General features: G+C 39.0%; 1 protein-coding gene across 12 annotated transcripts in view; it reads left to right on the forward strand.

Annotated features, from left to right (window-relative positions):
- RIMS2 (regulating synaptic membrane exocytosis 2) overlaps positions 1 to 16,670 on the forward strand; it is a 495,218-nt gene extending 478,548 nt beyond the window's left edge. For all 12 annotated transcript variants that reach the window (XM_075495103.1, XM_075495092.1, XM_075495093.1 and 9 more), the window contains 5 exons: positions 12,460 to 12,601; positions 13,927 to 14,039; positions 14,784 to 14,885; positions 15,799 to 15,938; positions 16,389 to 16,670. In XM_075495103.1, the coding sequence (XP_075351218.1) occupies positions 12,460 to 12,601; positions 13,927 to 14,039; positions 14,784 to 14,885; positions 15,799 to 15,938; positions 16,389 to 16,607 (716 nt within the window). In that variant the 3' untranslated portion in view covers positions 16,608 to 16,670. The remainder of the gene's footprint in view (positions 1 to 12,459; positions 12,602 to 13,926; positions 14,040 to 14,783; positions 14,886 to 15,798; positions 15,939 to 16,388) is intronic.
- Positions 16,671 to 16,969: the final 299 nt, after the last annotated feature.

Raw genomic sequence — 16,969 nt, forward strand, 5'->3', positions numbered from 1 at the left:
CATCTGCTCCCTGCCCTGAACAATGAAGTGAACTGCAAAATATTGCCAGTAGCCTGCAGGGTAGGCTTCAGAGGGCATTTTTAATCTTTTGACGGGCTAGTAAACACTATGGCTGAAAAAACACATTTTTAAAACACTGGAAATATCATAAATTATGCTAAACATGCTTAGGTATTCTTTAAAGATTTTTTTTCTCTGTCATTCCAGAATAGTTGTCTTTTCAGTCCTGATTATTAGTTACAGTGATTGCATTAATCCTGTTCAAAATCAGAGTATTGATTTGTTTTGTTCTGGTCTGTTTTCTTTACTTCTCCAGGAAACACTTAACTTATTCCTCATTTGAGATCTGTGTAGGTTTAAAACTGTTCACTGGTTCAAAGAAATATGAACTATATGGAAGTCAGTAGGGGAATATCTGTTAATTTAAGGGTAATTGTAATGATTTATTTAGTTGGTGCTGGCAAGTTACTTACTTAAACAGAAGTATTAAAAGAATGTATACAGATTTTTTTTACATGTTGTGTTGATTTACATTATCTGGTTCTATTTAGATGTAGGCTACACTTGAAAATGCATTTCATGTAATTCTAATGAAAAAGGAGAGCTATAATTGCTATGCAGTTTTTATGGAGCTGAGTTTCCGCTACCTGAGATTTCAGACATACCAGGTTACAGAGGGAGTGACAGGCATGACAGCTAAACTCTTCTCCCAAGTGCACTCACTGAGATTGTAAAGAAAAAAATGCGATCAGTTTTTTTTGATGGCAAGTCACGTCTGCACTCAAATTGGAATTTGTTGTCTTCTGAGTGCTTCTATGCAATTATATTTAGGTACCACCAGTGCCCTTAAGTGGGTGTGGTACATGCACTCCCATGTTCATGTACTTAATGCCCTTTTACAGTTTAATCTGAAAAAGATAGGTGTTAAACCCACTTCATAAGTTCTCCATCCTCAAGATGTAGTTATTTCTGTGTATGACGGATAGGTTAAAAAAGATAACCTGCTAGGGTTGCTTTTACGTTTCCCACTCAATCCCATTTTTAATACAAGTAGAAAATCTGACCTGTTGAGACATTTATTTGTGATACTCCCTTGAAGACTTTTGTTGATTAACTGCTGAAATGAATACACTGGCCCATAGGTATATCTTTGGGTGTGAAAGGATATGAGTAATGTCAAGTTCAGAAGTAAATGAAGAGTAACTCAATACACTGTATTAATAAAAATAATTGGAGAAACCATTTTTGAACATGATGATTGAGAAGATCCATTTGAGTGTCAGTTGATTAAAGAAGGAGACTTCTTAAGCCCTGACATCCAAGCTGTAAGGTACTGAAGAAGCGGGTTGTGGAAAGGCTGCAGTTTTCCACTTGGTGGCCATGAACTTGCCATGGGTAGGCCTGAACTTGCCATGGTCAGCCAGGTTTACAGCCCAGGGAACTGATATTCACTCTTGCATTTCCTACTTGCTGATCAGTTTCATGAATCTTTCAAGTTTATTCACATTTTTTATTTTTAAAGGAGTTTATTAATTGTAGCCATGTGCAGTAAAAGGTGTTGAAAAATCAGTTTTTTCATCATCAGTTTACTTCTGACCTGTGCATGTGCACATACAGAACTAACATTTTGTACGGTACCAGAGCAAATTTCATATGTTATCAACGTATCAAGGTTATTAAGGGTGTCTTTTGCATTTTTTGTTAGATTCATTGATAATAAAGTGCATGGCCTGCATTGTGAAGTGAGACTCAGCATCAGGTGATGCTTGGAACACATTTAAATTACATCGAAATTGTTGAAGAGAGATGTGGGGTGCAGAGGGCAAATCAGTACCTGTCTGAATTCCAGCCGCTCTTGAAGCATCCCAAGCCTCACATTTTGTCTGAAATCCTGGCTTTGTTGAAATCAAAGGAAATTTTGTTGTTGAAATCAAAGGACCAATGTAAATGTGTGTGACATCCTTTTAGATGTCTCTGTAGTCATAGTGCAAAATTTCATGCACATAATATAAAGTAGTGGATTTGAGTTTACTAAACTTTCCTGTGGACAACTGGAAAATGTGCTAGAGCAAGTGAATTCCTATGTACAAGAAGGTTCCTGGAGAAGAATTACAGTTATCCAACATGCACTGAGGAAAGTAGAGAGAGGCTCAGATCGCATGTGGTCACTAGAAAGCCTACATCTATTTTTATGAGTGGGACTGTTAACTTGGTGCTTCCTCAAATTACACTGCGTGTATTGTTTGCTGTAATAAATTTGCACTACAGTTTCCTTTTTATACTCTATTTACATTCACTTCTGATTTGCATTTTCACTGAGGTGTTGATATAAACTGTTAAATAACAGGTTGCCAGGAGTGCAGCTACGGAACTGCTAGTCATGGCAAGATCTGCGTGGAGAACTATGCCTGCCAAAAGGGAGTGTATTTCAATTTAATGGCTTCTTTTGCCAAAGTTTTTGGGTGGTAGCGAAGCTATGAGATTCAAGGGGAAAGTCAAATGCTTTGCAGGTGCTGAAGACAATTCAAGAGATAATTTATGATAATTTAAGACATAAATTAATTCAGAAAGAACTGGAAAGCATCTTGGTCTCCTAGTATGTTAGAAAAACAAAAGGCAATTGAAAAAAAAAAAAGACACAGAATATTCTTCAGCCCAAGACAATCATGCCAAAAATAGCAAGATTTAGTTGTGTTAGCTGAGGAGAAGATACATTACAGTTTTGCATATTGATGTCTACCGAAAGAAGTATCTGAGTGTTGCTGCAGGAGTTCAGCAGGAATAGAAGCACATTATATGCTCCTGTCACCTGGCTGATAACTATCTGGGAAACTTGCTCGAGGGGTTGTTCAATCCCACATAGGTATCAGCAGGAGTGTTGCCACTGATGCTAGTGAGTGAAGGATTGGGTCTTATTTAAATATATGCTGAACTGCTCAGTTGAGCACTGTTAATGGCTTCAGTGGCATTTCTCACCGATTAATCATTTGCTCATTGGTAGAGCTGGAATAAAGCTCAGCAGTTCCTGGATTCTGTTCCTGTGGTTAGGCCGCCAGATCACACTGTCCCTCTGGAGGTCCCAGTAGACAATAACAAGCAGACAATAATTTAACCAGAAATAGAAAATGGGGGAAGTAGTAACAATAAATTCATTAACAAAGTAATTATTAAAGTGAAGAGAATCCTGCACATGAAGTGGTTCTGCTTTAAAGTTGTCCTCTTAAAAAGAATAAAGTAATAGTAGGAGTATCAGGCAATGAAGAAAATGAGAATAACTACATCTTCTTGGGGGAATTGGCCTACTTTTTGGCCTTGGTGGTAAAGATGACCTTGTTTACGTGGAATGTTCATAGGCAGAGCCAAGGTGGAATTTGAAAGAAGGGTATACAGCCCCGTGGCAGGGTATCCACTGTAAAGGATGAAGCTTTAAAGACCTTGGCTTGATTGATGCTAACAAGCCAGAGATTGTCTGCTGCGCATCTCCTGCAACAGTGGGGTGGCTCATCTGTGAGGACTTTTGTCCACATTTTAGAGGATAAAAATCACTCAGAATATGGAATAATAATCATTCCGTACAGAATCTGTATGACATGTAAGTTTGTGGTCGATAATTTTTTGTGTTTGCTGCTCGGGCAGTGCTCAGGGGCTGAGCTGAGTCAGGCTTTCCGTCAGTGTGGTGGGGCTGGGTCTCTCCCACTTTGGCAGCTCCTCGGGCGGACTCCAGGGTGGAGGCAGTACAGAAGGCATTTCCAGCAATTTGCATCTCTCTTTCCAGTCCCAAGTGTTTTTACCTATCACACTCAGGTACTATACTGATGAAGTAGATGTAGATGCCAAGATGGGTAAGACCTTTTAAAAAAGAAGCATAGAAAAAGCTATAGTGTTGCTGACAAAGTAAAGAGTGTGACTGGGAACGTATTCTGGGAAACATCTGGAAAATCAACAGAAAAGTAGAAGAGACTGCAGAAGGACTGACATTCAAAGTACAACATACTTCAACCTGACTATATGATGGAAATGCCCAACAGAGTTTTAAAGCTGTATTTCTCTCATATTTGTTGTATTTCTCTTCTGAGCTGCTAGTTACACTGCAGCATGTACCTGAATAGCTGACAGATAACTCAGGTATGGCTGTATAGCAAGCAATGAAGCTACAGTGTATGACGGGTTTCACCTCTGGTGGTACCTTTATGTAGGTGGTACCTACATAAACCTGAAAGAAACCTGTCTCACATATATCTACGTGATTGTCATTTTGTCATTTTTCAATGGCATGATCGATAGCATAGTCAGAGGAGCAGCTCGCTGTGTTGCCATTGTTTCAATTGGAGAAGTAAATGTTTAACAGCAGTAGTTTGAAAATGGGGCATTACAGTGTGAAATTTGCTCAGTTTTGGGAACTGTGGTTATTTAGATAATGATATTTGCATAGTATCATTACTCATCTTAAGACAAAGCTGGGAGGAAGAACTGTTTCTAATTTGTGTAATCTCAGTAGCCATCCAACTACTTGGCACCGTCTATCTCATTAAGTCCTAATAGAGGGTGTTGAATTGTTTCAACATGCTACATCATTCAAAAATGCTGCACAGATCCATCTGATAGTGTATATAATGACCCTAGCTATACTAAAAATAATCAAGTTTGGGTTAAAGAATGGTGTTACTGTCATTATTACATATTTAGAAAGTATCTCTCAATTCATAAAATATGAAAATAAAAGCAGTTCTAAGCTCCTCAGTATACACACTCTTCACTGTTTCAGAAGTTTTAATCTGCTGTTGGCACTGCATGGGATAATTGTTATTAATAAGTGCACAAGAATGCTATGCATCCAGAAAATTGAATGGACGTGTAAACACAAAAACATTAGCACTTAAAAATGCAGTGATGGTTTCTTTTTACTTAAGATGGTCATCCTTTGCCATTGGAGAAATCAAAGACTGGGTTTAAAGATTTCTTGTGGTGAAAATGTGCACCTATTTAGTGATTCCTTATGTAAATGGTATATAAAATTAGAATGTAATTCCACAAAATTGCTGGCTCTATTTTTTCAGGATTTTAATAGCTTGGGGATGAGACTGATTTCCCACTGCTTTGCACTTTTTGTAGTCATGTAGATTGCTGTACAGGATGTACAAAGTGGATATAAAATGCTACCATTCTGTTTTGACACGTGCACAAAATATGCACAGTCAGACCTATTACATTTGAATGCTAAGAACACCTATCTGTGTGGCGATCATAACTAGTCCGAATGAGGGTTCCTGAAAAACTGTTCATTCAGATCACTTGGCATGTGGGACATACAGCTGTGGGCTGCAGAGCCGCACGTTTCTTCATTGTCATATCTCTCTGTTCAGTTTTACAGCAATCCTACGAGGCTTTTGGCAGGTGCATCCTCTGACCACACTTAGGAAACCAATGGTCTTATCAGTAACAGAAACAGAGACTTCTGCAGAAGTGCTGGAAGGGCCTGAGTGGCTGGGTGCAGTTGTGTTCCTGATTCACATCTCACTGTCAGGAGTTGTATATCTCTAAAGTAATTGGGTAACATATTAATTCTGCTTTTGATGTCTGCTATTTTTATATTGCATCAGAACGAAACTTTTTTTTAATCCCATATTTGAGCCACTTCATGTACAACAGTGTTTTTGAAAGTTAGATTCAAACCTTTATGGATCTCGGTTAGACTGGCTGGCCAAGGGGTTGTTTACTAGCTCAGTAAATCTCAGTATAGCAGCTGACCTGGAAATACATCTTACACAAATTTGAAGAAAACATTCCTTCTTGGCGCTGCAGTCATACATTTGAAAAAAATAGCATAAACAGAGATGTCTTGCTCTCTCTTGGGCCAAATAGGTGATCAAAAAATACAAAAAATAGTTTATTTACTTACTGTGTATTCTGTAGTCAACATCTCTAAAACAAAGGATCCAACCAGAATTTTGCATAGCCAGTTTGTTTTGCATAGCCAGTTTGCATAGCCAGAATTTTGCATAGCCAGTTACACAGTGAGAGCCAAGTAACCGAAAGGGAAGTGGAAATCACCTCTCATCCTTACAGGTACGGTTATTTAGTTTTGATTCCCTGGGGTGGCTCCCAGTGCGTTGGCTGTCTGTTATCAGGGTAAATTCTTTGTCAAGGCAGTGGCCAAGCAGCAAACCTCTGTGCTGTGGTTGCATATATACTTAACTGGGATTTCCAAGGAGTGTTACGTGGCACAGGTATTGAAAACAAGTTCTAAGCTGTCAGAGATGGCTATTTGTCCTTTTTATTTGTAGCATGTTCAATAGTGATTCTGAAAAATAATACAGGGGATGCAGGAATTTCAGGAACATTAAGTAATTATCATGTATGTGGAAAACCAGCTCTTGTTAACAACTCAGGCTTGTAAAAACGTTTCAAAAACTTTTGGGAGCTTAAACTGATGGATGCCCCACGCAGACAAAAGCAATTTCTATTGTCTGAATAATTTGCTATTGCTATTGTCTATTGTCTAAGAATTTGCTGAAGGGTCAGTTAGGACTGAAAAATGGACATCAGCACAGCAGTGAAATTAAAGTGGCAGAATACAACTTCAAACACATTAAAAAGTGGGAGAGAATAAGGAGCAGGTGCCTGCCTTAAACCACAGCATTGCTCGGGGGCAGCGTGTGGTAAACTGACTTCACATCGTGCAGCCACAACAAGCCGGCGGGATCTTTTCCAGATTGAACGTACAACCAGCCTTGCCGTGAAAGGGAAATGAAATACAGACAAAGGATGCTGCAGTCTGGCCAAAGCTTTATATCCCAGGAACAACCGAGATTTGTGACGGCTGCCTCAGGTCCTGTATATGGGAATTCATCAAGAATGGGACCTGAAAGCTTCATACCAGCCTTTGACCAGAAGCTCAAGCAACAGTTTTGCAGTTGACTATTTCATTCAGTTCTCTCTTTCTTTCACTTTTTCTTAGGTGCCGTCTTAATTAACTTTAATCTTAATTAACCATGCTTCCAGAATGGCCAGAGGAAAGAGAGAGGAGGAAACACAAAGGCACAGGACAAGAGTGAAGAAGTATTTCTTGACTGAAAATTAAAAACTAATGAGACCTCCCAAGAAGTTTGAAAATGCATAGTGCAAACTGAGGCTGTCAGTCCAGGCTCTCAGACTTTCCAAACCTGGCTGCTCCCATACTGCAGAGCTTCCCTACTGAAGGCATCTTTTGGGCTACCAGGGCAGGCCATCCCCATCCCAGTCGGAATTTCTCAGTGTTTTACATTCAGATATTCATAGGAGCAGGAACCGGAATACATGTCTTCCCTTCTTCCTTACCAGTGCAAAGTAAGGGAGAGCGCCTGGCTACAGTTTCTCCCTGGCCCTGCAAATGCCCTTTGGGCTTCATAAATGCTTACGGCATGTGCTGTGAAAAAAAACTTCATCAGAAGGACTGTAACAGGATGCTTCCGAAGCTGGTGGCTAGCACTGGCCTCTGAGAATTGGTGAGGTGGGCTCAAAGCTTCTCAAACTGAGGTGACAGTGGAACCTGGATTTCCCAAAGCCTGCTTAAATTAGTAGATCCTAATCCATGGCTGCTGCTTGGGGTCTGTGGGTGACACAAGGAAAGAAACAACTCAGCAGTTCCCAGTGGTGCTTCAACAAGAGCCAAATGCCTCATTCAATGCGGCCGAAACCTGGGCTGTTCCAGACACAGAATTGTGCAGCTGCAAGGGAATTTGAGACCTACCCCGTCCCCCTTTTCTTAGGTAGGATCAAATGTCTCATGATTTTATCTAACCTGTTCTTAACATGCCCTGAGCCAATCTCTAGACACATAAAGAGCTTTACTCTTGAAAAATGGTCACTTACAGGCAGCTAACTCCTGAGTTCAAATGAAAATACTGAAGCAGGTTTTATGCAGCTTTTTTGGTGAGGTGCGGAGAGCAGAGGAGAGGCACTTCAAGCACTTGAGTGTGTTTCCGAAGCCACAGCTGCTCTGTACTCGGTACGAGTCCTACCAAGGGCTCACGTACCACCTGGGACTGGCACAGCCAGCCTGCCTCTGCCTGCGCCAGCCACGTCCTCTCTCGGGGCTCTGTGCCTGCTGGTGAGCAGTTGTGGGAAGCTCTTGCCGAGAGTGAGCTGAGAGCTCTCGCTTCTCCCCACCGGAGGCAGATTTCATCTGGCTAGATCCCAGATCACGGAAAGTAATCTGGTGCATTCACTGCCGTTTTCGACTTGTCCTCATCTGATATTGAAGATCATATTAGTAGTTTTGCCCCCCTAATTTGCAAGTGATTTGCACTCCAAGTTGTGGGAACAAATAATTCCATGTGTAATTTAGAAAATGTGGCCTGTGGAGTCTATTTGCAGTAACCATATTAGTTAAATTACCAGTGTGATTAACTGTAAGAATGAATGTGCTTTCATAAATGCCAAAGCAATTATTTCTGGTAATTTATTCCACTCCTTACAATATGGCTGCAAGAATCTGAACTAGTGTTTTTCAGATAATATATTCCATATTTTGTGATGGCGACTTGAGAGAAATTTCTTCTTTCTAGGGCAATTAGATTATATTAGATTATTATTTGGAGAACATTTTCAATGTTCTTTATTAGAGTTTAGCAAATTGTGAGTAGAATGATTTTCAGTGTAGGTGGTCAGCAACATACTTAGCAACAAAGTACACTGCTAAACCCTCTTGTTTCCCCATCCTTTCATTTGGTAGGATTGAAAACAGCATGCATGAGGTGAGTGTATATGTATATATACTTTATTATTATAAAACTAACCCCCACTTTTACAGTGGCACCACTTACGTGTTTACTTATGTGTTAGTGTCAGATGCATTCCCAAGTTATTCATCTAGCTAGAGATTAGCATCACCTCAGTTGGGTTCATTCAATGTATGTTTGTTTTCACAAATGTTTTTGGGAAATTATCTGTCTTAAAAGAAAAAGAACAACTTTAAAACATATTGTTGGTTTGTTCCTTTTGGGCTGGGTCCAGTACAGAATGCAGCCACAGAAGTAGCTGAATTAGCACAACAGAGGAGGTTTTAATTTCTAGGCAGGAATGAAGGAAAACAGTTCGGATTTACTAGAGTGGTAAGACCTTCAAGCAGATCTTCTACCAGCTACAGCTTGGAAGTATGGCACCAAAGGCTATTTCTTTGAGTTGAGTCACTACTTTGCATTTTCAATGCTACTTGCAACCTTTTAAGTATTTTAATGCTGAATTTATGAAACACAAATTATGGATTATGTAAATACTGTCTTTGCTTTAAAATTGTTTGAGGAATTGTGGGATTTTTTTTGATTTATTACATTTTTCCAGGGACCAATGTATTGCTAGCATTGTGGGCAATCAAGTGTAGGTATTTCTCATGTGTATTACTACATACTAGTTTAGCCAAGCTTAATCTGAAGGAATATTCATCTCTAAAGCCGTGGCTCAGGAGTCATGCCTGTGATCTGGGTCTTAATTCTGTACTTCTATTCCAAATTGCCATTTTGCTGTTAAAATCTTCAATTCTTATTTCAAGAAGCATCAACATCATGATTAGGAGTCTTATTGCTGAAAGGTCAGATCTTTCTCTTTTGAGACCATCAGAGAGCTCAGCCTGTTTCTGTTGAAAACTAGAAAATAGTTATTCACATAGCCTCCTTTCAACCCTCCTTAAATTCAGTGTTAAGGTCAAAATAATTACTGTTTACCACCTGTATTTATACAAAAGTTGGATATACTATGTATCCCTAACTTTCATGCTGTATCAAAGTTGTATCTTCTTGGCTGATGGCCTGTCTTCATGTGAACCAGAGCGCTTACTTCAGTTAAAATGAATGCGGGAAAGTAAGACTGCTTAAAAATAATTCAGAGGGATGCTAAGAACAGCTACACATATGCCTCTACGAAGACTTGAATGGCAGTTGCACCAGTTGTGCCTTGATTTCTCAGTAAATGGATGTGCAACAGATGTGTTGATTTTTTTCTGTGAACATTCTGCTAGAGTGAAGGCATACAGACATAATTCTAATTCAGAAAAAAATCTGCCTTGCTAATTAATAAAAGTTACTGTATACTCCTTCACATATCACATATTCAAACACATATTTGTCCCAAACCCCAAAATCTTTGAAAGATATGATGAAGAGATTGGGGAATCATGCAAGATGGAGATGTTCTGTTAAATTTGCATGAGAGAATTCATGTTTGCAACAATGAACCGAGAATGACCACCATTCAACAAGGCTGAACAAAAATGAATGCTTACTAATCAAAAGAGCTCTTACAATGGAAGAGTAACATCCTGTAGCAATACTTGAATGAAAAGAGTGTGGGGCTTCAGGAGTTGTGTGCCTTTCACATGTAACTACGATGCAGTGTACCTTTTCTACAAAACCATAGCACAATTTTTTCCTGGCAGTTTTGTGGGAATATTTCTTTGATATGAGTGATTGGATTTTAGAACAAGTCTGGACCAGTGTTGGAAGTCAGCTGCCAGCTTTCATTAGTTTAATATAAATAATAAAACCAGCAGACACTTGGAACAGTACAACCCAATAGAAATGAAATCGTTGACTTCTGCCCTTCATTATTCATATGTCATGTTAGCCTTGTATCTTTTTAATTTGTATTTATTGCACCAGATATTGATGGGCATTTTCAGAAGTAGTTTTGATGTAGTAAAAAAATTCTTTCACTCTGTTGTGTACTAAATTCATGTGGGTAGCTGAAGTTCTAGAGGAAAATTATTACTTCTGTTATTTTTATATACTGATTAAAAGTTATGGTCTTACAGAATGCGTAGAAGGCTTGTAATAAGCAATATGATTGAAGCACTCATGATACTGCTATAGAAATGCCTCATGACTGCTAAATATTGAAAAGTTATTAATCTTTTTTGACAAGGGGCCAGTGGATTTTAAGGTGTTTTGGGTGCCTATTTCCCACTTCACTAAAATTCCTGTGTTCTTTATTTGACCTAATATCCCTCCTGACTTGAGGGCCTGGGAGACTTCAACCCACACTGCAGCCTGTAGGACAGGGTGACACTGAGTGTGGACATTGAAATTGATGCCCCTCTCCTATTCCCTGTCTGAGGGTGCAGGTCCTCTTACTCTAAGCCAGGCCCTGTGCTCACACATTCTCCTCGGGGTGTGAGTCCTTATCACAGGACAATCTCCTCCCTTGCTCATTTCCCTTCTGAGATCCCTAGAGCTTCACCAACCCCACAGGTCCAGCAGTTCTTCTGACCTCTGGTACATGATGAGCCAGAGAAGGTGTAAAGGGTAGCAGAGGCTACAAACAACTGCAGAAGAGGGAGAGTCCCTAGATATCCTAGGATATTGGATATTACTCTACCCTCATTGTATCAACATTTAAGAATTCTGATATTATTTGGTGTCATGTACATGTAGAGTTATTGCTCTTTTATAATGTTATCAGTATATCACACATCACTGTGCTGAAGTCAGGGGGGTATTGAACAGATAAAAGAAATTGGAATACAGAATTCCCTGCCCCATTGCAGGGAACAGCATTTAAAATCAGAAAATGACATGGAGTGACTGTCTTATTCATGACAAAACCCCTGAAGCTTCGTTCCTACTCATTTCTTTCTTCTCTTTTTTTGTTTTTTTTTTTTTTCAGTGGTGCTTTCAATATATCTTCCAGCTGAGGTCTTGATCAAAATTCCTACACTAAAATGCTACTATACTGAGTTCTGAGTATTTTTTCCCTTGTCTGATACCCAGCTATCTGTCACTTTACTGTTTTTACAACTAAAATTAAACTATGCAAGCAGATACAAAAATTGTTACTCTTGGAGGTCATAATAAAGTTTCATATTGTGCATAAAAGTCAATACTGTATTTTTTAGCTATAAAGTTAAAGCAGCTAGTGAAATGAGATGAGCATGAATAGAGAAGAAAGAATGGGAAGGGTTCTTGATTTGTTGTTTACTATCTTCACTAATGGATAGCTGTAACTTGATTTAGCAGATAATGACCAAATGTTTCTAAATCAAATAATTCATCTGAATTAGAACATTCCTCAGACACTGCAGGTTTTGACATAATGGTAACATTTTAATTGAATTCCTAAGAGGGATGTATTCATCCAGAGAAAACACATTTTAAACACACTAGACTATGGATGGGCAGTTGATGTCCATCGTCCCCTAGATGATGGACAGTTACCTCCGTGGGCAGACTTGTGTTGTGCGTATGCTGTCTGCCCCTGGAAAGCAGGCAGTGACAGAACTAAGGTCCTGTAAAAGAGATTTAAGACGCTGCTTGCCTATTATTAAAAACATGGTAATTTTTAAATGGAAGTTTTGGTACAGGTCATTAATTTCTGGCTTCGAGTGTTTCTGCCACGTGGAGTGGTGGTGTGCTGCCCGCAGCGATGCCCCGCAGGGCTGCCCAGCTGCGACAGCGCGGTGCAATGGGGGCTTCTCTTCTGTCTCCGCAGAAGCAGGGGGCAAGAAGCTGCGGAGCACCGTCCAGAGGAGCACTGAGACAGGGCTGGCTGTGGAGATGAGGAACTGGATGACCCGTCAGGCCAGCCGGGAGTCGACAGATGGGAGCATGAACAGCTACAGCTCTGAGGGAAAGTAAGCAGCAGTGGTAACTGTGGTGACCTGACATTTCTGCATGAAGCTGGTAGTTAGACAAAAGTGCGGTGAGCGCTGTAGGTCCTGTTCAGTCAGAATTCCCTTCACAAGCTAGCGTCATTGATGGACCAAGCCCAAGTCTTCCCCTGTGACCGAAAGAGTCTCCCATTGTTGGCGCAGGAAGGATGAGGATCGTTTCTGCCGTGCCGTGAGAAAGGCACCCGGTGGGTCAGAGCATCAGCACGCAGCGTGGCAGGAGGGGAAGCAGGGGCAGTGCACTGGGTAAAACTCAGAAAAGGACAGGTTCTCCTCTGAAAACTCCTCGCATACGTCTGTGCTTTGCAGAGCAAAGCATTTCCAGAGCATTTCCAGGTGTCAATCACTGGGCTTAAGAGTTTTTCCAAGATTCTGCTAATTAATCCTGAAGAAATGATCTGGGCAGAAGTATGAGACTGTCATGTATCATGCGTTTCATAAAAGCCCAATTTAAAGCCTTCTGAGTGGTATATCCAAGACATTGCCCAGAAAAATCTTATTGTGGATAGATTTATTAGTGGTATTCACAGCACTGGACGATACACCTATACTGGACAATGTATCTTACACGTCCAAGTCGATGCACTATGAGGTGGACATTTATTTATGGTTGGTCATTACAAATGTCATTAGTTCTTGTTGCCATGTAGTGGGTCACAGATAATTTATGGCAAGAATTTGAATTTTAAGTTACTTTGGTCATTTGCCACAATGGATTTCAATTCCATTATTGAATAGATGTCATTCTCAAAGACATTTTTAACAAAATGTTTATAATGAATGCTGATTTTAAAAGGTGATTTTAAAAATAGTGGCCAGTATTCAGTCTAATGTAATAATTTCACTGGATACATTTGACATTCAGCCATTGAGTTCACTTTGACTGAGAAACATGAGCAATTTTACCTTCATGTAACTAAATCACTGATAAGGGCATGTATTAGTATCTTATTGAACTGGTCTCATATGAATACTACAATAATTAACAGTGGCCTTTAATATATTGGGAAAAGAGAACATGATGCAAAAATATTACTGTGGAAATTAGACTTAGGATTAGTGCTTCCTTCACTTGTTTGTTTATATGCTGGAGGCTGAATTGCTGCTTGTTGAACACTGTAAAGTTTTGAAAATTACAGTAATTGTTTTGTAATCTTACCAGTGTAAGTAAGTTCCTTGTGAGCAGTAGTACCAAAAACATAAACACTAAATGCAAATCATCTAGAAAACAAAAAAGGGCAAATTCAAGTGTATTTATTTTTGGTTTTTTTTTAAATATTATTTTTTAGTTTGATTTTCCCTGGTGTGAGGTTGGCTGCAGACAGCCAGTTCAGTGATTTTCTGGATGGACTTGGTCCTGCCCAGCTTGTAGGACGACAGACTTTGGCAACACCATCAATGGGTAAGAATTTATGTCCTGTAGATATGATATAATCTACTGGGTCTGGTAGTTACAACATAGAAGTTATCTAGATTCTAAGTTGTAAATGTGGATTTCCCATGTCGTTTTGAACAACTCAGTTAAGACCAAAACTATAACCTCAGCCAAAGTTGAACATAATTGTGAATGCTCATCAAGACATAAAAGTAGAAAGGTGCTTTGAAAATTCAGTCTTTTCTCTTCTTCAGTTTTCCATCTTTAAAATATGGCTAATGAGACCAATCCTTTCTCTGAATCACTTTGGTAGTATTGAATAAAAATGGGAATTTAGGTGAAAACTGTTTGTTATTATTGTGCTTACAGACTTTTTTATATGCACAAGTTACCTTTTCATACCTTGTCTTAAACTAGACTCATGGTGAAGAGATTTCAAGCAGTTTTACAGAGCTGCTTTGTACTAATTCCTTTGCTGCCTTTTTAAAATATGAAATTCTTAAGACAAGAAAAAGAATTTAATTTGAAGTGATAGGGGCATGGGAAATGGGAGACAAGATGTTATTGCAGGGGTTTTTAATTGTTTACTAACATAAATAGCAGTGCAGAGGATAAGTATTAAATTATCTAGTAGTGTTAAAATCCAGATCATACTTATTGGTGGAATGCAGACAATACAAGTCATCATGTATTCATCCTAGAAATTCCTTTACTTTTCATACATTTAGGTATTTCTGAATTACAATGCCAGGATTTCTTTTTGTTGTCTAGGAGATATCCAGGTGGGAATGATGGACAAGAAAGGACAACTGGAAGTAGAAATAATCCGAGCCCGTGGCCTTGTTGTAAAACCAGGTTCAAAGACACTGCCAGGTAAGGAAGAAAAATCTTAGCAACAAGAATAGAGTTCTGCCAAAAAAGTCCAACAAACCCCCAACTTCTGAGGCTTTACTGTTCAACTTAGCAAATTCACGTATCAGTAGATTACAGTATTGTACACCAAAATGCATAATGTATTGAAATGGTATACAAAAAATCAACCCTCCTTCAGGAGGAAAAAAAAACCCCAGACTGGTGTCTGGGCTACTAGAAGACACAAAAGTATTTTAGTAATAGCAAACATATCGTTGGTTATGGGGTAGGAAGGAAGGTATATACTGAAGATGTGATATAGGAATCTTAGGGATGAAGAGGGAATCAACAAGAGGTGTGGAATAGGTACCTACTCAAAAACTAGACCAGTATTTGATACTTACTCCTTATTTTTAATCTGATGTCCTATAACACTATGTGAAAAGGACAATATAATGATATTTTTAGCAAGCTCTTCTGCCTAAATAGAAATTGTGTCAGAGTCTTTTCTTCACTGATTTTCACCTTGTAGATAATTTTAAATTATTAACAATTTGGAGCATTGATCCAAATCTCACCAAAGTCAATGCAAGTTATTCATTTACTTAACAGGCCTATTTTGCATACTGTACAGTATAGGGATACTATATATAGGAATATCGGATTTTTCCAGGTCAAAATCTGAATTGTTTCATGGCAAAAGAGACGTATAAAAAGAAGTGAAGAAAAAATTATACCTGGGAGAAAAGTAAAGAAAATGCATGGATGCTTTGCATGTGAATAAATGTTAATATTGTGTGTGGAGATTTGTTCATGTAAGTTATATATTCAGTAAAAGGCAGATTTTATCATATGGTGATAGAACAGTGCATCTGTTATACAAAAAATCTGGACTTCTCCTTTACTTATTGTTCTTTATTTCCTTTCTTCTAAGCACCATATGTAAAGGTGTATCTATTAGAAAATGGAGTCTGCATAGCCAAAAAGAAAACAAAGGTAGCAAGAAAAACGCTGGAACCACTTTATCAGCAACTTCTATCATTTGAAGAAAGTCCCCAAGGAAAAGTTTTACAGGTAATTTGCATCAATATTCTTCTGAATCTGAAAATGACACCCTGTACAGTTTTCACCGAATGAGTTTCAAACTTCCGTTCATGCTTCATTTGGCAAGTTCTGCTATTATTTCAAATACTTGTTGAGCAGATAAATACTACAGTAATAACTGTTGATGCAAGTAGAAAGTGCTGAGCAAAAGTTAGTTGTAGATTATTTTGCCTCTACTATATGTACGGGCTCCTTCTCTCACTGGGCTTTCTTTAGTATCATGGATAACTGCTCTGTTACTGCCCAGGTCATTTCTGTCACTGCATCTTGATTAGTATACACAGAACTAAACTATGTCAGCAGTCAAATATTTAATTCCTTACTGTAATTAAATAAGCAGAGACATTTGACGAATCAGATTGAAGCTCTCATCATTTTTGCTGAAATTTTTCTATTTTCTTGTATTTTCTTTGCTAACAGATAATTGTTTGGGGAGACTATGGACGTATGGATCACAAATCCTTTATGGGAGTGGCACAGATACTTTTAGATGAACTGGACCTGTCCAACATGGTGATTGGGTGGTTCAAACTCTTCCCTCCTTCTTCCCTAGTAGACCCAACTTTAGCTCCTCTCACTAGAAGAGCTTCCCAATCATCTCTTGAAAGTTCAACAGGACCTTCGTATGCTCGCTCATAGCAGCTGTGAAACTGTTGTCATAGCAACCAGCGTTACAAAAAAAATAAAATTACAGGTCGCAAACCCTGGTAACACTGCATGCTTAATGTTGTGTCTTCTGAGCCTGTTTCTAGGGCTGCAATGCGATCCTGTGTTCTCAAGGAAGTTGCACACATTGTGCCCTACGGAAGGCCCTCAGGTGAAGGACTGAAGTCATGAAGAACTGATAGGTTTGGAGTTCAGGGACACTCAGTTTTGGTCCAGTCTGAAGCCATGGACTAAACTAAAAGAATCAATCTGTTTCATGCAACAAAAGTCCTTTTCAATGGCATATCTGTTTTGTTGCTCCCGTTTATTTATTTATCTGCCCTCCCCTCCTAAAG

This window comes from Mycteria americana, chromosome 2 (genome assembly GCF_035582795.1).
Source record: "Mycteria americana isolate JAX WOST 10 ecotype Jacksonville Zoo and Gardens chromosome 2, USCA_MyAme_1.0, whole genome shotgun sequence".
NCBI lineage: Eukaryota > Metazoa > Chordata > Aves > Ciconiiformes > Ciconiidae > Mycteria > Mycteria americana.